The 25,654-nt window shown below is 56.2% G+C and overlaps 2 protein-coding genes and 1 long non-coding RNA gene across 5 annotated transcripts; 1 reads left to right on the top strand and 2 right to left on the bottom strand.

Annotated features, from left to right (window-relative positions):
- Positions 1-805: 805 nt before the first annotated feature.
- Positions 806-17,399, bottom strand: FHIP2B (FHF complex subunit HOOK interacting protein 2B). 3 transcript variants are annotated; one of them, XR_014828280.1, is made up of 17 exons: positions 17,282-17,399; positions 11,465-11,543; positions 8,036-8,205; positions 7,373-7,477; positions 7,006-7,128; positions 6,616-6,843; positions 6,325-6,521; positions 5,906-6,014; positions 5,592-5,668; positions 5,038-5,227; positions 4,318-4,463; positions 4,072-4,200; positions 3,811-3,972; positions 3,486-3,629; positions 3,000-3,140; positions 2,674-2,774; positions 806-2,457 (listed from the first exon to the last, which is right to left on the bottom strand). XR_014828280.1 is itself a non-coding variant. In XM_003359029.6 (17 exons), the coding sequence occupies exons 1-17, from the start codon at positions 17,324-17,326 to the stop codon at positions 2,319-2,321; spliced, it is 2,214 nt and encodes a 737-aa protein (XP_003359077.2). In that variant the 5' UTR covers positions 17,327-17,399; the 3' UTR covers positions 806-2,318. The 3 variants fall into 3 exon arrangements, 1 of the variants encoding a protein (XP_003359077.2); XR_014828281.1 differs by having other exon boundaries at positions 3,811-3,875; XM_003359029.6 differs by having other exon boundaries at positions 3,811-3,901.
- Positions 17,400-17,496: 97 nt separating this feature from the next.
- LOC146396437 (uncharacterized) lies at positions 17,497-20,475 on the top strand. Its single transcript, XR_014828306.1, has 2 exons — positions 17,497-17,653; positions 19,965-20,475. It is a non-coding gene; the product is annotated as an uncharacterized LOC146396437 (long non-coding RNA).
- Positions 20,443-23,381, bottom strand: LOC110256689 (uncharacterized). The gene is made up of 3 exons (XM_084997623.1): positions 22,273-23,381; positions 21,628-21,826; positions 20,443-21,379 (listed from the first exon to the last, which is right to left on the bottom strand). Exons 1-3 carry the CDS (start codon positions 22,420-22,422, stop codon positions 20,574-20,576), a joined length of 1,155 nt encoding a protein of 384 aa, XP_084853749.1. The 5' UTR covers positions 22,423-23,381; the 3' UTR covers positions 20,443-20,573.
- Between the last annotated feature and the right edge of the window lie 2,273 nt (positions 23,382-25,654).

Raw genomic sequence — 25,654 nt, 5'->3', positions numbered from 1 at the left:
TTGACGTCCATGATTTAGCACATGGTAGCTCTCAACCCTGCGTGCACCTGGAGAGCTTTCAAAACAACCGTGGGCCTGCCCCCCAGAAATCTGATTAACTGCAGCTTGCCCTGGAGTGCTCTTGGTGTCCCCCTCTTCCCCCACTTAGAGGATCTCCACACATAGGTTTAGGGACAAGATCTTAAAAACCTCAGACCTACTGTTCACCACTAAAGCAGTCACATAACTCGCAACACAAACACTAAAAAACAGAAGCGCACCCACACCCCAGGTGGCCTGTTCCCTTGCTGCGTCTCCGGGGCTGCTGGCTCCCAGCTGTAGGCCAGCCGAGCAGAAATAGTGCTACTTGGCCAAGAGAGGCTGGTTCCTGGTTCCTGGCAAGCGCCGGGAACATCAGATGTGCACTGTCAGCGCCTCCCCCAAACACATGCACATACTGCCTTTTTTTTTTTTTTTTTGTCTTTTTAGGGCTGCACTCGAAGCATATGGAGAGTCCCAGGCTAGGGGTCAAATTGGAGCTGTAGGTGCCAGCCTACACCACAGACATAGCCCACATGGGATCCGAGCCACGTCTGTGACCTACACCACAGCTCACGGCAACGCCGGGTCCCAGACTCATTGAGCAAGACTGGGGACCGAACCCGAATCCTCATGGATACTAGTCAGATTCATTTCCGCTGCGCCTCAAAGGGAACTCCTGGGGAAGGAATTTAATTTGTCTTCTTTAGGGAGGAAGATGGACCCGAATTAGCAGTGGAGCCCTGGACAGAAGGATGCAAAGGGGGAGAAAAACAGGGCAGCGGTGTCCACGCAAACACCCCGTTTATTTCGCTATTGTCTTGGGGGACCACGAGGAGACCACCCCAGGGCATCAAGGAGGGAGTGCCTGTGACTCCCAGATGCTCCAACATTTTCTGAATCGAAAAGTCCAGGCCCAATTCACTGCTGAGCCCTGCTCCGTTGTCCCACAGCAAGGCCCCCGAGCGCGCAGGCGTGGAGGCACCTGCACGCCGCCCTCTGGAGCAGCACTTAGATCCTCCCCAGCTTGGAGGAATGCAGGAGAGGTAGAGGTCAATGAGTTTGCTCCTCTTTCATGTCACCTCTTGGCAACCTGCGGCCAGCTTCTAGAAGCGGCATGGGCAGGAAAAGGAAGCGAAAGGGGCTCTGGCCTGCTCCTCCTTGCCCAGAAGCGAAGCCAGCAACTGCAGTTTGCTCTGAGGTAATGCCTGGCGCCGCCTGTGTGTTCCTGCAGGTCGAGACAGATTCAGGCCGGGTGGGGTGGCAGCCCCAGCCACAGAGGGCATGCAGGGAGAACAGCACCGCGACTAGCTGCCTGGGCCCCACCCCCTCCCGCCAGGACTTGGGGGCCAGCTGTCAGGTGGGCATCCAGGCCTCATCTGGACCCAGGGCGTCCAGCACCCCTGGGAGAGCAATCCCTTGAGAACACAGGCAGAATGCTGAGGGAGAGGCCTGGCCTCCCCTGGGCTCTGAGCCCCTCTGCCCAGGTGTTGTAGACCTGCCGAGACGGGTTCAGAAGGCGCCAGAGAGAAACCAGCTGGGGCTGGAGCCTGGCACCCCTCCCCCCAGCTCCCCAGGCCCTCTCCCGCCCTGGCTGCAGTTGCATCAAGCGTCTCATTAGCAGCTGCCCCCGCTTGGGCGCGGAGCATGCTTTGGGCATTTGCCATGAGGCGGCTGGGAATTTTGCAACAGTTTCCAGGAGGGCTGTGCGGGAACAGGGGCTTCCCCTGCTGACCACTGCCCCTTCCGCAGGGATGAAGCCAAGAAGGCAGGAGGAAAAAATGTCAAGTCTCTGCAGTGTCTATTACACGAGTGTGACAGAGACAGGGCCACACCCTCCTCTCTCCGGCCTGTGGTCCTGACCAGCCTGGGAGCTATCAGCTCCCTCCCACCAGTACCCCTGGAATTGAGTCTCAGGTCTTGGCTCTGGCCACAGAAGGTGACAGGTGATAGGCACAGAACGCATGAGGGTCTGAGTCTGGGGGCTCACCGCTATCACCCAGCTCCCCAGAGAAGGCCCTGAGGACACCACGCTGTCCAGGAAACCATCTCTTTTGCTCCTTGGCTTCTGGTACCTCGGGGACCCACTCCTTGAAATCCAGTCTGGTGTGGCCAACGGGCCAAGGTCAACCTGGAAGTGGAGGCCCAGGCCTCCACACAGGGCAGGGGTCTCTGCGATGTCCAGGAGCTGGAGCCAAGCTCCCCACCCCAGAAGGAGAGTAGTGGTGGCAGTGCCAGGCAGGAGGCAGCTCTTGGGTGGAGGTCCAGACAGGAGTCTCCCTTCCCGTCGTGCTCCTGGCTCAGGCGTGCCCTTCTGGGGGTTCGGCGAGGTGCAGGTGAGGACCACGTGGGGGGAACTTGACAAAGGCAATGGCAGCCAGCTCCTTGCAGAACTCCTCAAGGACTACCACACCCTGGAGGAGGGTCTGGTGGTCCAGCCTGCGGAGACAGCCCAGGGGTCAGGGCTGGGAGGTGTGGGAAGCATGACATCCCAGTGTCTGCGAGCGATCACCCAGTGGCAGACACCTCTGAGTGAGGACAGGCCTCGGCAACGGGCCCTCTTCTGCTCCCAGCCTCACGCCTCCTCTACCCGGAAGCCCTCGCCTTCCCACCCCAGGGCTCTTCCTTGGGCACCCGCTTCCCTCGGTTACTTACTGCTCCCCGGGGACCTGGCCCATCAGCTGCCTGCGCACCAGGAGCAGCTTGCCTGGGAACTGGGGCACCCTCTGAATTCTCTGCATCAAGTCCCCAATCACCTACAGTGGGAATAGGAGGGGAATGAGGAGGAGACCTGTGCCATGGCTCAGGGTCCCTGCAGGGACCCTAACTCTGCTGCACTGAGGGAGGAGTGTGGTATCTGTGCTTTCCCCTGGTGCTGGCAAGGGTGCCCACTCCTGCCACCCCCAGCCCCCCATCCTATCCCTCTCCCTTCCTGCCACCCCCCGCCCCCGGCACGCTCCCACTGGCCCGGGCATCCTTACCCTGACGAGCACAGAGAACAGGCTCCTGCAGCCGGGGGCCAGGTTGATGTAGGGATCCAGGAGGTACTCATGGATAAGGGGGTGGGGGAAGAGGGCGAGCCGGGACAGGACTGAGGTCACTTGCAGGTTCAGGCTGTACGGCTGTGGAGAGCACAGTGGACCAGCGAGGGTTGGCAGGGGTGGAGAGCATTTTTGCACCCCCACCCCCACCCCCCGCAAGGCGCTTGGCCAGTGTGAACGTGTGCGGGGGTGGGAGATGCACGTGATGTGTGTGTGTCATGGACTCCCTGGGGCTGAGGGCTGGGATGTGTTAGGGCGTGTGGAGCAGAGGCAAGACGGGGCTTCCCGCCTGGGGAAAGGTGGGGGTTGAGGGGGGTCGTGGAGCCGGAAAATGGAAGACCACTAGACCCCTACAGCTGGGCCCTGCTCTCTTGGAGGTCACCAGAGGCCCTTGCCCTGTGGCTGGGGCCCAGCCCTGTCAGCTACCTGTTCTAAAATCCGGGACATGCGGTCAAACAGCATTCGGAGGAAGTGACCCTCGAAGAAAGGCCGTTCGGGCTCATGGGGGTCCAGTGGTGGGGGACCCAGGGGCCAGCCCCAGGGTGCCACTCGGGAGCTGCACTCCTGGAACTGAAACAGGCAGGAGAGTTGAGGCGGAGGGCCCAGTGGTCCGGGAGCTGCACAGGTGGGTGCGACTCGGGCGCCTGGCCAGTGCCAGGAGCACCTGGGCCAGGAGACCACCCAGGCGGAGTGTATTCGCCCCATGCTCCGAGGGGCGAGAACTGGGCACTGGCAGAGGCTGGACACTCACCAGTCCGTAAGCATCGTGGACGTATGTGTCGTATCCAGTCTCCTCCAGGAAAGCCGAGGTCTTGGCTTCCTCAGGAACGAGGCAGAGGAAACTGAGAGACAGGACCTGGGTGTGGGGCGCCCGCCAGGGCCGCCCTGCTCTCCCCTGGCTCCGTCTCCAGCCCTGAAGGAGCACTCCCTCTTGGGCTGGGCCCCCTCAGGGCTGTGGCCAGAGACAGAACAAAACTCAGGTGGCGCGGGCTTTCCCCTGACCCGCTCCTACCTGCTGACGATCTCGGTCACTGCTGTTTTGCCATCGGGGTTGGCGGCAGGGGCAGGGGGAGGCTTTGTGGGGCGTTGAAAGCCCGAGTCGAGGAAGCCGTCTGTGAAGTAGGGGTCTTCCTCCAGATCTCTGTGCCAAGGGGCACACAAGTGGGGCACTGGTCAACGCAGGAACCAGCGTCGGGGTGCTGGGGGCCAGGCTGGGTCTGGTGGCCTGAGGCCTCCCGAGGGGTTGTGTTTCACTTACAGGGTGTCCTCGTAGCTCTCCGGCTCGGGTGAGCCCCGAGCCACGTAAGGGCGGCCCTCGAGGTGGCACAGGACCAGGCTGTGGATGATTTGCTCGTGGGGCTTCTGGAGCAGCTCCTCAAACAGCCGCAGCGTGGCGATGCTGATCTGGGGCAAGAAGGGGTCAGCAGGACACTCCTTCCCCACCCTGGCTCCTAGAGGTGCCTGGGAACCGCTCACCCAGATAAGAAGAGTCCCCTCAGGAGAACCTCCTAGGACCTGGGGCTAGGGCAGCAGGTTTTGTGGGGAGCAGATGGGTGTTGGCTTGGGAACCGAGGTCTGGCTGGTCCCGGTTCCATTACTAATTTGAGGTGCGGCATCAGGCAAGCCAACTGGCTTCTCTGTGCCTCAGTTTCCATGTCTGAAAAATGGCATACCGGCCTCACCTACCTCACAGAGTGGCTGGCAGCCTCAAACAAGCCAAATACATATAAAAGCAGTTTGCAAAATAAAAAGTGCTCTCACGAGTACGTGATCACAGAAAATTACTGTGTGACAAAGGCAGTTTAGCTACCAATCACTGGGTCACTGCCTGTGGTTTTTTTTGGGGGGGGGGGGGCTGGGTTTCAATGCCTCAAAAAGAACCATCTAGTAAGCTAATGAAAATGGGAAAAAGCGCTCAGGAACTTGCTTGGGCAGGGGCAGGGTGGTACGAGTGGAGAAGAGGGCCCTCCCCCCTCACCTCATCTGAGAGGTGGTCACAGTGCTTGATGAGGTGGGCGCACAGGGTGTGGGGGCTGTCCTCGGGGGCTGCAGGCTGCTGGTCCTTGCCCAGGAGGAAGGCCACGGCCTCTCGCAGCAGGGCAGGGGAGCAGAGCTGGTGCAGCATGGCCGTGAACAGGGCGGTGGAGGTCAGGACACTCTGTTCAGACCTACAGGGAGAGCGCGCTGAGCCAGGCGGGGCAGGGGACACCAGAGTAGGAGCCGGGAGTGAAGGGAACGGGGTAGGGCAGAACCCTCTTCTCGTTTCCTTACATCTTCAGCTGGCATTTCTCTGATCACTCCCCATCCCTCCAGAGGTCCTGGAGTCCAAGGGCGGGAGGCCTTTGTTAGCCCACATGGCTCTGAGCCATGAGTATGTCAGGGGGAAGGCGTGGCAGACTTCAACCATAGGGCCCAGTGACTCCCAGGACTCTGGCCAAGGAGGCCGCTGGCCTCAGGCACAGGAAGGGGCTTGGTGGGGTAGGCGGATCGCCCAGCCCACAGCCACGCCCGAGAGAACTGGACAGAACTTACACGTGTAGGAGCTGGGGCTGCAGAATCTCCGCAAATAACTTCTCAGCCACAGCCTTTGCCAAGGCATCTGAAACCACCTGGGTGCCAAAGAGCATGTCTTATACACGTTTTACCTCCACTGACAATTTTCCACAGAGAAACAGCTATGTCCTTGCACAGCGCCTAACACAACAGGCAGAGGGTCCTTGCTGACCCGGGGCCCCACCCAGCTCCCAAGAGACCCCTTGGGTCCTCGAAGTAGAGACACAAACAGAGCAGCGTGAAACCTCGGACAAGCACAGAAAGAACCCTGTGGCTGCCCAGCCCTGGCTCACCGTGTGTGCCTCTCTGATGAGGTGGTCACAGTAATCGAACCAGCCCAAAAATGCAGCCAAGGCCTCCTTGCCAGGGAAGGAAGCCTCATCAGATGGGGCACTGGGTAACCTGAGAGAGGGTGAGGGAGTTTTGTGAGGCCGCCTTCAGGTATGTTTAGGAAGCTGGGCCCTTTTGCCCTCTGCCCTGGAAACTCTGTTGCTGGGGATCAGTTCTACCATGGACTCTGAGGGCAGAAGCCAAAGTGATGCTTTCCTGGAGGGCGAGAAGGCCCTGGGTCATGGGCTGTATTCAGGAAGAAGGTGGCCAGCAGGGGGCCCCAGCCCCCCTGGAAAACTAGAAGAGTCACTATCAGAAAGACGACAGGTAGGGCTTCTTGCCACTGAAGAGGCCGCCCAGCCATCGCTGGCCCAGCGCCTACCTCCAGCTGATGCCCTCTAAAGCAGCAATGTCTGCAGGGTCCAGGAAGGTGGGCAGGGACTGGTACAGCTGGCAGAGGTGCTCGACGATGGCAGGGCAACAAGGGCTGCTCTGCACCAGGAAGGTGGCAGCTGCCTGGGAAGCCACACTCACTAGGAGCAGCAGGTTCTCCTGGGCCTTCAGGGCCACCCGCCCTTTCTAGAGGATAAGGGTACGACTTCAGAGACATGCCCCTGACCCCCCAAGTGCCCTCCCATCAACTCACCCTGCCCCATGTCTCAGCAGCCAGCACCTTGCTCTTGCACAAGCCAATCAGGGAGGTGATCAAGTTGCTCTCCCCAACCCCTCCGCCTGGCTCATCCATCTCAGCAGGCAGCTGGGTGTTCAAGGCCCGGGCCCCACAGGGACCCCTGTCGAGAGCCTTGTTGTGGGGGTGGTCCTTGTCCTTGCTGCTCGCCGCCTCTTTCGGCAGGACGGTGGCTTCTCTGGATGCCTTCTTCCTACTGACAGTCTTTTTACCCTGCAAGGGAGGTTGGGGGAGGCCAGGCCATGATGCAAACCACTCCCCATGACGGCTCCCTGGGAATACAGGATGTGCTGGCTGCCAGGGCCTCAGCGTGGAGCCAGAGAGGCTTGCCCTGAGCTCTGGGCCCTCCTGCTCCTATTCCCCAGAGGCACTCACTTCCAGGATGTAGGTGAGCAGGGCTGGATCCTGCTGGATCTTGGAGCAGAGGACAGTGGTGAACTGCACCTCCTCCTTTTCTGTGAGGGATCCAGGAACTGTCCCACCAAGTCGGAGAAGTTTCTGGAAGGAAAAAAAAGAAGCCCCCCCCCCGCCCCGCCAACCATGGGTTTAGACTCAAACCCACTGCACAGTGCCAAGGTCCCGACGGAGAAGATGGTTCTCTGGATCCCCTCCGAGGGATAGAGGGTGCAGTGTCTTTGTAAAGAAACTTTTGGTGCTTTGAAACTGGTCTTGAGCACCACCTGGTTTTTCTTGAAAGCATAGCTGTCACCCCCAGACACCCCTTGGCTTGTGGGCCCCTCACCTGCACAGGTCTGTGGACGTTGAGGTAATGCAGGAGGGGATGCTGCACCTGGGCCAGAACCTTGCTGAAAAATTGGAGCACCTGCTGCCGCATGCCTGGTGGGTACTGCGGGTTGGGGACAAGGGGCTGTCAGTTAGGGGGCGAGGCCACGCCCCCGCCAGGACTGCCCCTCCCCTCCCCTCCCCGTGGGCCTCCCATCCCTGCAGAGGCCCCCTTCTCCGCAGCTCCCTTCCCTCTTTGAAACTGCCTATCCCCCTTCCTGCTTAATTTTTTTCCATAACCTTATCTTTTTTGAACATACTATACGGGGGCTCCTTTGATTATTCTGCCCCTCCCGGTCTAGAACATTCGTCCATTTTAATCACTGGCAGATGCTCCAAGCCTGGGATACAGCCTGGCATGTGGCTCGTTCAGTACGAGAATGAAGGCAGACTGAACCAAAGGGAGCACGTCCTCAACCAGGGCGACACCCAGAACGTGCCACCAAAGCAAAAAAGGGAGGGCCAGAAGCCTGGGGAGGTGGCGGGGTGTTCTAAGCGAGACAGCCGCCGTGCCCTGGCCCTCAGCTCATCCTCTTCTCCAGGGCAGGGGCTGGGAGGAGCACTGGTAGAAGGGCCAGCATCCAGGCGGAAGGTTCCAGAAGCATCCTGTGGTCCTGCCCACCTCGGCCTTGCCCAACGTGCACAGGGTCTCCAGGATCTTGTGCTGCAGCAGGTACTCCAGACATGGCCCCGCCTCGCCGGCTGCCTGCTGCCGCTCCTCATAGACTAGGATGTCCAGCATCTGCTTCAGCCGCCAGGGAATATCTGTCTTCTTCGCTGGGGTGTTTTCATCTAATTAGGATTCAGGAAACAAGGTGAATGAGATGAAGAGGGCACTCTGGCTTAATGGGGCCAAGCCCACAGGACCTGGGGGGCTGGGGGAGATGGAGAGCAACCTGGAGGAGGCCTGGTTAAGTTTTCTTTAAAGACCAGAGGAGGAGTTCCCTGGTGGCTGGCAGTTAAAGATCTAGCAGTTGTCACTGCTGTGATGCAGGTTTCATCCCTGGCCCAGGAACTTCCACGTCATGGGCACAGCAAAAGAAAAAAAAAAAAAAAAGAGCAGAGGAAATTGAAGTTTACTGCTGATGCCTCTCTAGCTAAAAATTCAGAAGGCCTGCCACATGAGGCCCAGGATACAGCCCTCTGATGGAGAATGTGGGCACACTCTAGCACCCTAGCAGAGGAAAGCAGCATCATTTTTTCTCTGAATCCTGGGGCCTACAGAAAGGCACCTGCCAGGGGCACAGGCCAGCTATGGGGTCAGGGATTTGTCATGTAATTTAGAGGCTGTCTTCCAGCAGCTTCCCAGCAGATAACCTCCTGGGGCCTGGTTATGTCTCTTACACTCGCCTACACCTTCAGAAAGCAATACTCTGGGTTTTTTTTTTTTTCCCCACACCCATGGCATATGGAAGTTCCAGGGCCAGGGATCAAACCCCATGCCACAACAGCGACCCAAGCTACTGCAGTGACAACACCAGGTCCTTAACCCGCTGTACCACAGGAGAACGCCCAACACTCCATTTTTTTGCAAAGCAAAAAAACCCAACCAGGAGTTCCCATCGTGGCAAAGCAGAGATGAATCCGACTACAAACCATGAGGTTGTGGGTTCCAGCTCTGGCCTCGCTCAGTGGGTTAAGGATCTGGTGTTGCTGTGAACTGTGGCGTAGGTCGCAGATGAGGCTCAGATCTGGCATTGCGGTGGCTGTGGCTGGCAACTACAGCTCTGACTGGACCACTAGCCTGGTAGCTTCCATATGCTGCAGGTACAGCCCTAAAAAGACAAAACAAAACAAAAAACAACAACAACACTGTATATATGTGTGTGTGTGTGTGTGTGTGTGTGTGTGTGTGTATATATATGTACATACTGTACTGTATTCGAAAGTTACTAACAATTTTAAAAGTTCTCATCATAAGAAAAAAAATTGTAGCTATGTGTGGTGACAGATGTTAACTAGATTTATCATGGTAATCATTTCGTAATATATTCTTATGTTAAATCAATATGTTGCACACCTGAAACTAACATGTTATCTGTCAATTATATCTCAGGTTAAAAAGAGATCTTCAGAAGTTCCTATGGTGGCTCAGCAGTAACGAACCTGACTAGTATCCATGAGGAGGCGGGTTCCATCCCTGACCTTGTTCATTGGGTTAAGGACGAACCCGGCATTGCTGTGTGCTGTGGTGTAGGCCAGCAGCCACAGCTCTGATTTGACCCCTAGCCTGGGAATCTCCATGTGCCGTGGGTGTAGCCCTAAAAAAGACACAAACACACACATGCACACACACAAAAAGACCTTCAGGAGTTCCTGCTGTGGCACAGTGGGCTAGGAATTCAACTGCAATGGCTTGGGTCGCTGCAGAGGTATAGGGCCAATCCCTGGCCCAGCGCAGTGGGTTAAAGGATCTGTGCAGCTGTTCTGTAGGTTTCATCTGTGGTTCAGATTCAATCCCTGGCCTGGGAACTTCCATATGCCACAAGTGCGGCTATAAAGTTTAAAAAGAGAGAGAGAGAGAGAGCTTCAGTCTAAAGCCAGTCATTCTCGACAAAATAAATAAATAAATAAATAAAAGGAGTTCCCGTCGTGGTGCAGTGGTTAACGAATCCGACTAGGAACCATGAGGTTGTGGGTTTGGTCCCTGCCCCTGCTCAGTGGGTTAAGGATCCGGCGTTGCCGTGAGCTGTGGTGTAGGTTGCAGACGTGGCTCGGATCCCGCGTTGCTGTGGCTCTGGCGTAGGCCAGTGGCTACAGCTCTGATTGGACCCCTAGCCTGGGAACCTCCATATGCCGCGGAAGCGGCCCGAAGAAATAGCAAAAAGACAAAAAAAAAAAAAAAAAAAAAAAAAAAAAGCCAGTCATTCTCGACAGGGGGTGATTTTGGCACTCCCACCTAGGATATTTGGCAATGGGTAACACAATGGGGGGTGCTACTGGCATCTAGTGGGGAGAAGCCAGAGTTGCTGCTAAACATACTACATGTACTCCCCAACAAAGAATGATGCTGTCCAAATGTCACCAGTGCCAAGATTGAGGAACCTGATCTAACAAAATGCTCAGAGTCCCTCAGAGTATCCAAAGGATACCTTTTTAACTTCTTGGGCTGGCTCAGGCTGGAAATTACAGTCTTTAGGAAAGGTTAGGCTGGAACTGAACCCCAGTTTGAACCCAGGAGGTGGAGAGCTAGGGATGCAGGAAAGGTTACTTGGCAACCAGTGTGTCTCTGCCAATTCTAGCATACTGACTACAAAGCAGCCAATGAGATTCTTCCCCTCCCGAGGTGAGCGATCCTGATGAGGCCAGGTGACCTAAGTCCTTGGCTTTCTAGAGTATAGGCTTAGGGAGAAGGACCAGGCACGTTATATGCTTTTTTGTCTGTCTGTTTGTTTGTTTAGGGCCACACCTGCAGCATATGAAAGTTCCCAGGCTAGGAGTAGAAATCAGAGCTGCAGCTGCTGCCTACACTACAACCACAGCAGCGCCAGATCCGAGCCACGTCTGCAACCCACACTGCAGCTCATGGCAACACTAGATCCTTAACCCACCGAGCAGGGCCAGGGATCAAACCCATGTCCTTATGGATACTAACTAGTCGGGTTCTTAATCTGCTAAGCTACGATGGGAACACCTATGCTTTGGTTTTTGTTCTGCTCTTACTCCAGGTCTCTACAAGGGAAATGCCCTCTGAGTTGGCTCAGGGAAAAGAAGAATTTATTCCATTTCTCTTCTTTAATCAGTGAGCCGGGGGCACAGGCACTTGGGGACTTAAGGCCTGGATACCCTGCCCACCTTCCAGCTGGAAACAAAGCAGCATTCAACCTCTGTGTTATGGAGTCAGCGAGACGCCAGCCTCCTTGTCCCCACTCCTGCCCCAAACAGGTCCCCTCCCAGAAGGTCAGGGTAGGGCAGCCCCAGTGTGAACTCCTGGGCCGCAAATGTCACCTTCCCTAGGACACTTGCATCTCTGAGCTGCAAGGTGACCCTGCCCACATGTCCCTCCCTTCTCCATTCAGGGATCCTCAGGCCAGGGGAGACCAGGCCCCACCTGTGCTTTCGATGTAGTAGTTTGTGATGCCCTTCCAGTGCTCCACGAAGGCCTCCAGCAGGTCTATGCTTGGCTCCCGCTGTGGAGAAAGCAGACACAGACTAAGTGGCCACCATAGTCATCACCGGCTCTGTCGCGACGAGCATTCATCAGAATGGACATTCCATGAGTTCCCATTGTGGAGGAGCGGAAGCAAATCCGACTAGGAACCATGAGGTTGCAGGTTCGATTCCTGGCCTTGCTCAGTGGGTTAAGGATCTGGCATTGCCGTGACCTTGGTGTAGGTTGCAGATGCGGCTCGGATCTGGCATTGCTGTGGCTGTGGCTGGCAGCTACAGCTCCAATTAGACCCCTAGTCTGGGAACCTGCATATGCCATGGGTGTGGCCCTAAAAAGACAAAAAAAAAAAAAAAAAAAAAAAAAAAAGGACATTCCACATCTACTAAGTGTTGGAAGGGTGCTGGGCCCTGGAGGAAGCACTGTGACCCTGGGTTCTCAAAGGGAATAGTGACACATTTTCTCTAGGACACTTGGGCATTGTGTCCATATCTGCCAACCATCTCCTGGCACCTCTCCCAGACTCCCCTTCCTCCTGGAATTGCTCTGCTCCTGCTACGTGTCATGATTCCATAGTCCCTGTCCCAGAGCCACTAAGAATGTTGGTAGGGGAAAGAGACACAGATACAGATCATTTCCATTCAACATGGTTATGCTACAATAGAGGTACATAGAGAAGACAGGCGGGCAGCCCCAAAACAATAAAACCAAAAGGATACAGACAGAAAATGTGGCACAGACAAAGCTTTCAGGTTCCTCTCAGTCTGAGAGTCTGGAAAATCCATGTTGAAGTGGTTCTGCCAGATGGGTAATGTCAGTGACATACTAAGAAAGTGCCTGGGACGTCCTGTCATGGCTCAGCGGAAACAAATCTGACTTGTATCCATGAGGATGTAGGTTAGATCCCTGGCCTCACTCAGTGGGTTAAGGATCCGGTGTTGCCGTGAGCTGTGGTGTAGTTTGCAGACGGTGTAGTTTGGATCCCATGTTGCCCTGGTTGTGGTGTAGGCCGCCAGCAGCTACAGCTCAGATTAGGCCCCTAGCCTGGGAACTTCCATATGCCATGTATGCAGCCCCAAAAAGAAAAAAAAAACAACAGTTCCTTATTTATAATGTGCTCACAGCTTTTGTCCAAGGCCACAGGCCGTGCACCCTTAGCTCTGCTCCTGTCCATGTCTTTTCTGGCTCCTTCTATGGCCCAAGCCCAGTAAATCCTGATCAGCTGTGAGCAAGCCTGAACCTCCTCCTTTTCCTGAAGTGCTCTCTCCATTTCCATGCCTGGCTGGAACTAACCTTGAACTGGTAACAAGCACTTCTCCAAAAAAGGGCATTTCTTGTCTTTTCTTGCAGAGTAAATGTTGCAAGAGAAAAACACATAATTTAATAGTCCTTACCTTCAGGGCTCATTCCTACCTCTTGGCCTTTGCTCTGGCCGCTCCTCTGCCCAGGAGACCCCTTATCCCCTTACTGCTGGGTCCTAGCTGTCCCCTGTGAGGGCCAGCTCAGGGCTACCCCCTCCACAAAGCCATTTCCAATGACCTTGGATGCACCTCTCTAGCCTCGTGCTAGAGAAGGCTGAATGCTGCCTCCTTCTTCCATAATGCCCTCGGGAGTTATCTGTTGAGGGCCTACCAGGGACAAGACACCAGGCTGGATGCTACAAGACTTATAAGACTGTCTAAGAGCCTGTCCTCCAGAAAGGTGCCGTGAAGAAGAGAGTTTAAAACCGCTCTGAGGAGTTCCCATCGTGGCTCAGCAGAAACGAATCTGACTAGCATCCATGAGGACACAGGTTCGATCCCTGGCCTCGCTCAGCGGGTTAAGGATCTGGCTTGACTGTGGGCTGCGGTGTAGGGTGCAAACGCAGCTTGGATCTGGCATTGCTGTGGCTCTGGCGTAGGCCAGCAGCTGTAGCTCTGATTGGACCCCTAGCCTGGGAACCTCCATATGCCACGGGTGCGGCCCTGAAAAGACAGGAAAAAAAAAAAAAGAAAAAAAACCTGCTCTGAGTAACTCAACTGTGAGAAGCAGTGTAAGAATACAGGAGAGGTGGAGAGTGACCTCCAGGCGAAGACAGGTCACTTTTAACAGGCTGGAAGGGAAAGGCTTTACCGAGGTCATGCCAGAACTAAAACCCAAAGAGCTGGGTCTGATTTCAACAGTGAGAGAGCGTTCCTGCTCAAGGAACTCTGCAAAGTGTGTCCAGGACGAGGATGTATTGATGGGGGGTGGGGGTGGGGGACGACTTGGACTTCTTGGCCAAATCAAGAAGTCAGATTTTTTTCCTTTTTTTGCAGGCAGTTGTATGACAGTGACATCTGAGCAGTGCTAGGAGTCTTCTCTTAGTTGTGTGTAGGAGACAAAGGCAGGATGAACGTCTAGAAGGCTATTATGATAAGAGGAGGAAGCAACAACAAGGAATCAGAGACCATGAAACATTCCCCTCTCCCCCCGCCCCCCGCCTTGGCTGCCCAGGCAGTCTTGTCTTCTTTCAAAGCTGGCTGTGGGGGTCACGACCCTTATGGGACTGGCCCCTCCCACAGTTGTTCTAGACACACCATCCATATGGAGTGACTGCATCTTATTGTGTTCTACATGGTGCTATTATTGTCGGGTGAAGAGTCAGCTCTGCAGAAGACTGTGAGATCTCTGAGGGGCAGGGTTCTGGGTTTTATCTCTGCCTGCCCCTAAAGGGCTCTACATGGAGTGACTACTCTTTTTTTTTTTTTTTTTTTTTTTTTTTTGGTCTTTTTAGGGCCACACCCACGGCATATGGAGGTGCCCAAGTGATGGCTTGAATTGGAGCTATAGCTGCTGGCCTATACCACAGCCATAGCAACTTGGGATCTGAGCCATATCTGTGACCTACAACATAGCACACAGCAACGCCAGATCGTTAACCCACTGGGTGAGGCCAGGAATCAAGCCTGCATCCTCATGGATACCAGTCAGATTTGTTTTTGCTAAGCCACAATGGGAACTCCCTGAAGTGACTACTCATTGATGTTTACTAAATATCTCAGCAAACTCCTTAAGCCCTTTCCATAGTGCCTTGTTTCTGGGAAAGCCCTCTGGCTCTTGATCACACTGCAGTTATCTCACAACCTTAAATGTAAATGGACTAAATGCTCCAACCAAAAGACATAGACTGGCTGAAAGGATACAAAAAGAAGACCCATATATATGCTGTCTACAAGAGACCCACCTCAGCTCTAAGGACACACACAAACTGAAAATGAGAGGATGGAAGAAAATACTCCATGCAAATGGAAATCAAAAGAAAGCCAGAGTAGCAATACTCATATCAGACAACATAGACCTTAAAATAAAGAATGTTATAAGAGGAGTTCCCATCATGGCACAATGGAAAGGAACCACGAGGTTGCAGTTTCGATCCCTGGCCTTGCTCAGTGGGTTAAGGATCTGGCGTTGCCGTGAGCTGTGGTGTGGGTCATAGACACGGCTCAGATCCCATGTTGCTATGGCTGTGGCATAGGCCGGCGGCTGTAGCTCTGATTGGACCCCTAGCCTGGGAACCTCCATATGCCATGGGTGTGGCCCTAGAAAAGGCAAAAAGACAAAAAAAAAAAAAAAAAGGGATAAATACAATCATTTCACAAGTCTTTGATGTGGTCTCACCTAGCATTAAAATTAATTTATAGTATCTGGGAGCTTTAAGCTGGAATTAAATTTAAAAATATCCAGGAAGAAAAGAATAAACAGGAGAATAAAGGTTAGCCAAAACAGACCATGAAAGGAAAGAAAACAGGGGATGAGCTTTACCTGAATCTATTAGCTACTGAGACTCCAGACCAAAGACACTGCACTAAATGATTTTTTTTTCAAAGATAATATTACTTAAAAAAAAAATGTAGGAGTTCCCTTCATGGCTCAGCAGTTAACGAATCTGACTGGTATCCATGAGGACGCGAGTTTGATCCCTGGCCTCACTCAGCGGGTTAAGGATCTTGTGTTGCTGTGAGCTATGGTGTAGGTTGCAGACACAGCTTGGATCCCAAGCTGCTGTAGCTGGGATGTAGGCCAGAGGCTACATCTCCAATTTGACCCCTAGCCTGGGAACCTCCATATGCCTCAGGTGCAGCCCTAAAAAAACAAAAAAAGTAAAAATAAAAATGAAATAAATAAAATAAAATAAATGTAGATTGCTATTTTATTTTGTCAGAAGACGGCAGGGGGAGCAGTCTTTCTCCTCAAGGAGTTAAACAGCTTTGGTGCTTGGTGGTGGGGGCCAGGGTGGCGGTGGTTTAACTTGGTGGCCCAGCCCTGGGAAGACCTATGCCCAAGATGGGAGTGGGGTGGGAGAAGAGGGGTCCCCATCTCTCCTGATGGTTACACAGGGCCCACATTTTTAGGGCATCTTCTATATGTTGTATACTGAGGGGCCTAAGATCACCTGCCTAAAAATATCTCCCTTGACCACCAATACCTCCTCCAGCCACTGACTTGGAAATTCCCACACCGCCAGGGTCGTCTGTCCCATCAACCCACCTTGTGTACTGTGTACAGGAGCTTTCCCTAAAGGGTATGAAATGGCGTCAGATTACTTTCTAAGATGACAGCTATTTAGACTGGGGACAGGGAGGATGGGAGGAGAGGTCATTTGGGAACTGCCTCCTGAGGCAGGCTGGCCTGAGGCCCCTGGACATTAATTAGTAAGCGCAGGGCTGGGGCAGGTGGGAGCATAGAAAGAGCAGAAGCTTTTCACTTTCTTCACAGGTTTCCTTAAGGCTGAGACGGTTCTCCTTCATAACAAGCTCTGATTTGGGGTGTGCGTTGGGGAGGAAGAGGATGGAACCCAAGGGTGTTTCTCCTGAGAACATCTGATACACTAAACTGATCAATGAAGGGAGGATTTATACTATGGGCCAAAAGAATCATTAACTTTTCAGGCAGATTCCTGGCAGGGTTACTTTAACTGGAGGGCAACCCGGCTTGCCTATCAAAACCACCGCACTTTTATCTTGCTGAAGGCAGGGAACAGCCGTGGGCGCCTCTGACCTGCCTTCAACCCCTACAGAAAATGGCAGAAACACAGACTCCTCTTCCTCGGTGGCCGCCCCAGGCCCCACCACCTCTGGCCCCTCCTGACTCAAGGTCAGTCCCACTCCTGCTGTTGAGAAAACTGCGCAAATACCCTGCAGAAGGCTTTGCTTGGGTATGGGCGCCCCCCACCCCAGAACTGTCATCTGTACTCTCCCGGGGGACACGGCCAGCCGGGGCCCTGCACTACCCAGGTGCTGGGTGAGAGGGCAGACTGCGGCCGAACAAAATCATGAAGTCGTGGGGGGCTCAGAACCACGGGAAGGGGCTGCAATTTTTAAGGCCTGCTGACCAGGAAGGGAGGGGCGTAGGGGAGGAGGAAGGCATACCAGCTGGGGGAGGGGACTTTGGGGGAATTTTGGGAAGAAACTATTGGGTGCCAAGGGAGCACTCGGCCCAGAGGAGTTTGGGAATAGGGAGAGACTCGCGGAAAATAAACAGGAAGCAATCAGGGAGAGCGGTTCGGGGCTGGGGCGACCTGGAGGGGAGCTGGGAACTGGCGCGATCGGGAAAGAAGCCACTGGAAGCAGGGAGTGCTGCGCGGCTCGGGAGCAAGGAGGCCCCGGAAGGGACGCCACGGCCCGGGGTGCGGGTCCCTTCCCTGAGGCGGGAACGCGCCCTCCGCCCGCCAGGCCGCCAGCTCCTCCCCCGGCCCCGCGCCCGCCCTTCCGGCCCCGGCCCGGCGCGCCCCGGCCTCACCGCCCCCACGGCCTCCTGTAGCAGCGCCCCGAGCCGGCTCAGCATGACTGCGGCCCGACTCCCGGCTCCCTGTCCCCTGGCGGCGGCAGCAGCGGCGGCGGCGGCGGCGGCGGAGCTCCCGGGCTCAGGCTGCGACCAGGAGGCGCGGCGAGGGGGGCGGGGCCCAGGCCGCCCCGCCCCGCAGCCCCCGCCAGGCCCAGCCCCGGGTCGGGCTAGAGGGCCGGCGCCGACGTGGCCGGGCGGAGCAGCGAGCGGGGGCTCCGGGGCAGGAGTCGCGGGCCACGGAGGGGCACGGTCAAATTCACAGGGAACCCTTTGGGGAGCCGGGAGTCCGCGAACGAACGACCCTTAGAGAAGAGCGAATGGAGCCAGGCAGGTTTTTCCCATGAGGGATGAGAAGATTTACGGATTCTGGAAGTCTCTAGACTTCCTTCGCGGGACCCCTAAGGCCTTACCCTCCCATCATATGATGTCAGGGGTGAGCAGGAATACATTCTGACAGCCCTGTGATCCGGGAAATGTCTTTCCATTCCTGAGGGGGGAGTGGAGAGAGATGGGGGGCGGGCTTTGAACTGCAGAGCTGGCTGCCCCAAGGCCCAAGCTTTGAACATTGTAGGAAACTCAACTCTGGTTGAGGATTCTGCCTGTGTGATTGGACACAATTTTCCCGGGTGTACCCCCCACGCCGGCCTTGGGACACCCACCTTCTGTGTCTTTCCTTGGTGCACCTTGGCCAGTTGTGACTTCCTCATCCCAGCACAGGAGGTCCTGGCCACTTGTGCTGATACCTGCTACTCTTAATTGAGATGTGCTGAAGACATTATGAAGGAAACAGTGTAAAATAGTCACTGATGATGTTTTATGTTGACTATGTGTTGAAATGTAATCTATTAGATAAATTGGGTTAACCAAAGTATATTATAAAAATTAAGTTCAGGAGTTCCTGTCGTGGCGCAGTGGTTAACAAATCCGACTAGGAACCATGAGGTTGCGGGTTCGGTCCCTGCCCTTGCTCAGCGGGTTAATGATCTGGTGTTGCCGTGAGCTGTAGTGTAGGTCGAAGATGCGGCTCGGATCCCGCGTTGCTGTGGTTCTAGCGTAGGCCAGCGGCTACAGCTCCGATTAGACCCCTAGCCTGGAAACCTCCATATGCCGCAGAAGCGGCCCAAAGAAATAACAAAAAGACAAAAAAAAAAAAAAATTAATTTCACTTGTTGCTTATTACTTTAAGTGGATACAGTGCTGGTCCAGAGGTCCTGCACAGGAAGTCACACTGGCCCTTTTGTGCCCTTCTAGCCACACCAAGGAAAGAAATGGGTGACCTGTGCTGGGGGGAGCCCATGGGAAAATTACACCCAAGAATTACACAGGCAGAACCCTCAACTGGAGCAAGGTTCCCTGGAGTGTCCAAAACTGGGGCCTGAGGGAGGGCGCCTAAGAAGGCAACTGGCTCTGCCGGTTCAAAGCCCATTCCCCATCTCCCACCTCCACACCCCGCCCCCCGCCCACCCCAGGAGTGGAAAGATATTCTTCCTGAGGACACTGCTGATGTCAAAATGTGTTGTTGCTGACCTCTGACACCATATCGTGAGCAGGTTAGGCATTAGGGTTCCCTCGAGGGCAGGGGGTAGCCCTTGTTGCAGAACTGAGGACCTGGAGCTGTGGGATCACCAGGCGTCACTGCACCGGCCCTGCATTTTGGACCCCATTCACCAGTGGGACTGAGGCTCAGGAAGCAACGCCTGCCCGAGCTGGCCTTGTGCCTTAGAGCCTGCAGTCCACACGGAGTCCCCAGGAGGCCAGGGTTCGGCTGAGCCCTGGCTGAGCTAGTATTTGGATCTCAATTCTCTGGCAGCTGCTTGGGAAAAATAGATGTTTTCAAACAGTTCATCTGCAATGGAGCCCGAGTGAGTAGCCTTTTAAGCCAAAGACAAGGCTGTTTTGTGTGTCCAGAAACAATCTGGAGGCTAAACTAACAATGTTCTTCTCTGGACCTCATTCTGCATAGGTAAAGGAAGCAGTGTGGGTGGAAAAATCCACATTTATCCCCTCAACATGTGTCAGGGAAATGAAGGGTATAAGAGAAGTGTATAAAGAATTCATAAATGTTTATTTGGTTTAACATTTTTTTCTTTCATAACCACACCTGCAGAACATGGAAGTGCCAGGCAGGGGTTGAATCTAAGCTATAGATGCCAGCTAATGCCACAGCCACAGCAACCCAGGATCCCAGCTACCTTTGCAACCTCCACCACAGCTCACGGCAACGCCACATCCTTAACCCACTGAGCAGGCTAGGGATGGAACTTGCATCCTCATGGATACCCAGTGGCTTCATTTCGGATGAGCCGCAACAGGAAAATCTTATTTGTTTTAAACTTCAAAACTTGACTTTAAATGCTCTAGTAAAAGCCAGTGCCCAAGCGTGTGTGTGTGTTCGAGTGCACGGATGGCTTGAACTTCTGCTGCCGGTTTTGCTCCCTGGGGAGGTGGATGAAGCGACCTCTCCTCCTGTCCGCATGAGGGCAGGTACGAGAGGGCTGCGGAAGAAACAGGTGGAGAGAGCAAGTCCCTCAGCCCCGAGGCTGAGAGCCGGGACGTCGATGGGGCCCCTCAGGCCGGGGAATGTGCCCGTTTGCTTTGGCGGGCTTTTTTAAACTGTGGCAATCTTGTCACCCCTCAGCTCTGCGAATCGGGAGGTTCTTGACACTGTGCAACCACATCCAAGAATGAATGCGACCCTGCGCTTGGTGAAAGGGCAGCTGCTGTGCCCAAGTGCACAACCCCCCGCCCCCGCCGTCAATTCAGCTGACTTTGGACGGTCCTCCAATGGTCTCCTGGCTCTCGGAGTTCCCGTCGTGCGTGGCTCAGCAGTTCACGTGCCTGACGCACATCCCTGAGGAAGTGGGTTCGATCCCTGGCCTCACTCCGAGGGGAAAGGATCCGGCGGGGCCGTGAGCTGTGGTGTGGGCCCCAGACACGGCTTGGATCCCCTGTCGCTGTGGCTGTGCTGGAGGCCGGCAGCTCGGGCTCCGATGGACGACCACCCCCCCCCACCCCACCCACCGCCGCCCAGCCTGGGAACGTCCATGTGCTGCGGGGGGCGGCCCTCAAAAGACAGAAGACAAAAGACAAAAAAAAAAAATCGTTTCTCTCTTCTCAGTGATCGATGGATAATAATTCACTTTATTTATTAATTTTTGCTTTTTCTTATTTCCCTATCAATAACTACCTTATCTTTGCATTTTTATTTAGTTTCAACTTTCTAAACTTTCTAGGCTCTCAACATGAATTAAACTATGCCATAGATGATATGGAAGAGGAAGAGAAATTGGACACACATCCAAAGAGAAATCAGGAGAGGGGAAGGAGAGCCCATGTCAGGAGGGGGAGCAGGGGGATGGGGTTTGGGGGGAGCTGATGGGGAGGGCACTGGCAGGGGCAGAGGGGACCTTGGGGAAGGTGGTTTTGGAACTGGGCCCAGGGTTCCTGAAAGAGCCAGGCCAGGACCTGGTACAGGGGGTGCGGGAGCAGTCAGGGCAGGCGCTCCCAGAAGGGCTGCTGAGTGCTCCTCGGGCCCTTTGTCCCCAGCAGAGGCCGGGGCAACGTTGCCATCCAGCACAGGGAAAGGCACATCAGTGTGTGGGGATGCGGCCGGAGCCGCGTTTTCATCCTGCCCGGCTGGTGAGTCCACCTGAGAGCCTCGTCCTCCTGTAGGAGGAGCAGGATTTTCATCACCTCCCTGCCCGGGAGGTGAGGTCTCCTGAGGCTCTGGTCCTCCATCCGGAGGAGCAGTAGGTTGAGCCTGCCCGTGGGCTGAGTCTTCCTGGGGGCCTGGTCCTCCTGCAGGAGGCGCCATGGTTCCACCCTGCCCGGGTGGTGGCTCCTCAAGAGGAGCTTGGCCTCTTGGGAGAGGAGCAGAGGGTTCATCCTCCCCGGGAGGTGAGTCCCCATGAGGACGTGAGTGTCCCTCTGAAAGAGCCAGAGGTCCTCCCTGCCCGGGTGCTGAGTCCTCCTGTGGTTCTGGACCTCCTCTGGGGGCTGCTCCAGGGTCTTTCCGCTCGGCTGGGGTCTTGGCCTCTGATGCCAGGTCTCCTGCTGGAGGTGTGAGAGAGGAAGAGCTTTGGTGCCTGCCCGCCTTGCCATGGGCTCTTCCAAGGAGAGCAGTCTTTCCAGAGCCTTCCCGACCGGTCCCGGCCAGCACCTGCTGGCTCTGCTCTCCTGCAGGTGGGGCGTGTGCCTTCGTCTTGGCTCCTGGCCCAACACCATCCTCTGGGGACTCCCCGCTGTGCGGCCCACACCTCAGCTCCCCCCACACGCCCCGAGCCCCGGCCCCCTCTTCTCACCTTCAGGCTGGGCCTCAGGGGGGGCCAGGCCTTCCAGGGTTGTCAGGCTCATGTGGACGGTGTCTTCATGGCCACAGCTGGCGGTGCCGCGCTCGCCACCAGCCCGGCAGAGGACCCCGGGGAGCGGCCTGCGAGGAGGTTCCTCGGGAGGCCTTCTGCCTTCCTCACCCAGCTCCTGGCGGGTCTCGGGTGGGGGACTCTGCAATGACAGTGAGCGTCAGAGGGCCCGGCCCCGAGGCGTCAGAGCCCTGCGGGGCTGTTGTCTTCTCGCTGCTTCTTCTGCCCCCTTGACCTTCTGCTCCCAGATCAGGGGAGGCCTTGCCTGCTCAGACACCGCACCCCCGCTACCGGGAGGAACGAGAGCCCCCTGGAGGGCCGGGGGTACCGCTTGCACACAGGGCTCAGCCCTGACTCCAACCACCCCCCGCCTCGGCCCCCCGCTTCTCCCCAGCCAGCTGTGTCCTGGGGTGTGGACAGGCCCTGCCCAGCAGGCCTCCAAGCCCGCGTCAGCCCGCTCTTGCTTGAGGCGGACCCACCCCTCACCACCGGCCTCTGCACACGGTCGTCCAGGGAGGGGACATGGGGCTCCCGTGTGGGCTCCGAGAGGTCCCTGCCCTTGGCTGGAGCTCCCTCTCCCTGTGTTACCTCTGGGTCCCTGCGGGCAACGGCCCATAGGCGTCCGCCTCGCGTTCTCATCCAGGTTCTGCAGGCCTGGCAGAGGCCATCTCTGCCGTGACGACGCCTGCGGCCTCGGCCTCGGCCTCGGGAGAGCGGGATGCAGCAGAGCCAGTCCATCCCTCCTCCGTCCTCTCCTGGACTGGACCAGTAGGTGCCCGGCTCCCCAGGTTCCAAGTTCCGTTGGCCTCTGTCGCCAGGGAAGTGAGGTCACTTCCTGGGGTCCCCCCAACGGGCCTTCCTCCTTCCCCATGTCTCCCCCAGGGTCCCTCTGGGCTGCTCCAGCTCCCCTCCCCCACCAACCCCATGGTCTCGTGCTGTGAACAGAGGTCTTGGGCATTTGACAGGGATGGCGGTGACTCTGCGGACTGCCTTGGGGAGCATGGTCCTTGGGATACTATGGGCTCTTGCAATCCAAGAGCAAGGTGTGTCTTGCCATCTGTTTGCGGCCTCTTGGATTGCTTGCATCAGCGTCTTGGGGGGTTCCCAGGACGGGCCTTGCGTCTCTCTAGGGAGGTCTCTTCCTCAGTCGTCTATTCTTTGGGAGGTGACGGCAAATGGGATCGTTTCCCCGAGGTCTGTCTCCGAGCTCTCGTTCCCAGGGTGTAGAAAGGCAGTCGGTTTCTGTGCCTTCATGGTGCCTCCTGCGACTTGGCCCCATTCACTGAGGCGCTCTACCCGTTTTCTGGGAGCGTCTTGAGGGGTCTGCGGGGATAGGATCATGTCGTGTGCAGATAGGGATCCCTTGACTTCTTCCTTTCCCATGTGGACTCCTTTTGTGTCTTGTGCTTCTCTGAGGGCCCTGGCTAGCTAGGACTTCCAAAACTATGTCAACCAGCAATAGGACCCCTAGCACAGGACTCTCCACATGCCGAGGAAACATGGCCCTGAAACGTCAGACGACAAAAGACACACACACACACACACACACACACACACGCGCGCACACACACGGAAAGTTTCGTTGTTCTCCATGATGGATTTCATAAGCATTAGCTTTCTTTATTTCTGTTTGCCTTTTAGCGCCACACCTGTGGCATAGGGGAAGCTCCCAGGCCGGGGTGGCGTCGGAGCTGCAGCTGCCGGCCTCCATCGCAGCCACAGCAACGCAGGATCCGAGCCTCGTCTGCGACCTACACCACAGCTCACGGCAATGCCGGATCCTTCACCCACGGAGCGAGGCCAGCCATCACACCTGTGTCCTCATGGCTACTAGGCAGGGTCCTTCCCACTGAGCCCCAACGGGAACCCCTCATAGCAATGAACTTTCCACCTCGACGTATGCACACATTCTCCTTCCTAATAGGAAGACCTACTTTCCAAAGAGATTGGCTGGAGTTCCCACTGGGGCTCAGTGGGTTCGTGCTCCAGTCGTGTCTGTGGAGGCACCCGTTGGATCTCCAGCCCTGTGCGGTGGGGAAAGGATCGGGCATTTCGGCAACGGTGCTGTGGGTCGTAGGCGCGGCTCAGGTTCCATCCCTGGTCGGGAACTTCCATGTGCCACAGGTACCGCTGAGAAAGAAGACAGTATATATACGTAGAAGAAACTAGGCAAAGATTGGTGGCGTGCCCGTGGTGGTGGGACGAGGCAAATGGGACGAGGCTGCGTGAGGATGCCTGATCGATTTATCCCTGGCCTCACTTCAGTGGGGGTCGGGGATCGGGCATTGCCGCGAGCTGTGGTGTGGGTCGCAGACGTGGCTCGGATCCCGCGTGGCTGTGGCTGTGGCTGTGGCTGTGGCTGTGGCTGTGGCTGTGGCTGTGGCTGTGGGGCAGGCCAGCAGCTGCAGCTCCAATTCCACCCCTTGCCTGGGACCCTCCCTGTGCCACGGGTGCGGCCCTCAACACACAAGCATCCGGTCAAATCCCATCCACATCATCCTTCCCTTCGGAGGGACTCGGACCCGCTTTGCTTTTGTTTCAATGCAAGGGGCGAGCCACCCTGGGGGCAGAAGCCAGGTCCAGCCTTGGGTTCCCGCTCGGGCCCCGCTCCAGCTCTCCGGGTCCTTGGGATGACGGCAGCCCTCTTCGGGGGCCCAAACCCAGATGTGGGGCAGACCAGAGGAGCCCGGCCCACCCCCAGCAGCACGCGCCCCCAAAGGTCTCCTTCTGCCCTTCCGGGCCTGCCGGCACCCTCGCCACCCGCCTCAGCAGGCCTCTTCCAGGGCTGCGCCCCCCGGGGGGTCCTGCCAAGCTGCCCCCGCCCCCTCGGCCTCCATGGGACCCTGGCTCCTGCGGGATCTCGTCGAGCCCTTCTCCATGCCTTCGTTGCCCCTGCCTGACCCTCCACACTCGGCTCAGCACCCGCTCGTCCGCTGGGGGCCTTGCCTGGCTGTTTGGCCTCCTCCCGGAGCCGTGAGTGTCACAGGCCCGGAAGGGTCCAACCTGTCAGCCGTGGATGAGCTGGACTGCCAAGGGGGAGCCCTGGGTCCTGGCTGGAGGACAGAGCCTGTATCAGGGTCCGGAAAGCCTCGCTGTCCCTCAGCGGTGCCACCACCCCACAGCCCCTGCCGGGGAGGAGGCACACAGGACCTGCTAGAGTGGCCCCGCTTTCGGGCCCAAGGTTTGGGGAGGGAGCGATCTGGGCCATCTCTCTCCCTCCTCCCATTTGGTTTTGGCGGCCTCGCTTGCTTGCTTGCTTTTTCTTTCGTTCTCATTTTGTCTTGCTGTCTGTCTTTTTAGGGCCACAGTGCAAGGCACATAGAAGTTCCCAGGCTTGGGGTCAAATTAACGGTGTATCGTTATCCCAGTGAGTGAGGCAAGGGATGGAACTTGCATCTTCATAAATATTAGTCGTGTTTTTCACCTACTGAGTCAGAATGGGAATTCCCCTCTCCTCACATTGGAAACCTCACTCCTTGGCTTTTCTCAGCCTGGTATCTCCTGTTCCTCTGCCCGCATCTGGTGCCTCATAAAGAACAAATAGATTTGGGGCCCCAGTGCAACCTTTAATTTCAAGCGTAGTTCCCCCTTCCCCAGTATTATCACGTACCCACCCTGGAAAGGGACATCAGGGTCTGGGCAGGAACGAAACCCTGACCCTGGCAAAAATATATATAATTATATACACGTATGTATTTGCAGAGAAGAAAAGCTGAGAGCGTGGTAAAGGTAGGGTAGAGAGTGAGGTGGGGGAAGCAGCTGGGGTGCCCCAAGAAATTACATTCTTTCAAGAGCGTGGTGGGAGATGCACGGGCCTGGGCAAGACCCGGGGTCAGAACACAGCCCAGCTGTTGATCCCATTCAAGGGAGCCCAAAGGCCTGGGTTCTGTGCAGGGCCCGGGTCCTTAGAAGGTAGCATTCTCGATGACTTGGCCTGGAGGCTGCTGGTGGGCTGGGGTTCTGTATAGGC

The sequence above is a fragment of the Sus scrofa genome, chromosome 14, assembly GCF_054392235.1.
Source record: "Sus scrofa isolate SSC_HxYL_T2T_F1_AM1 chromosome 14, Sscrofa_HxYL_maternal_Yorkshire_Landrace_v2.0, whole genome shotgun sequence".
Classification (NCBI taxonomy): domain Eukaryota; kingdom Metazoa; phylum Chordata; class Mammalia; order Artiodactyla; family Suidae; genus Sus; species Sus scrofa.
The sequence above is the reverse complement of the archived record's forward strand: the minus strand, read 5'-3'. Positions and strand labels throughout refer to the sequence as shown.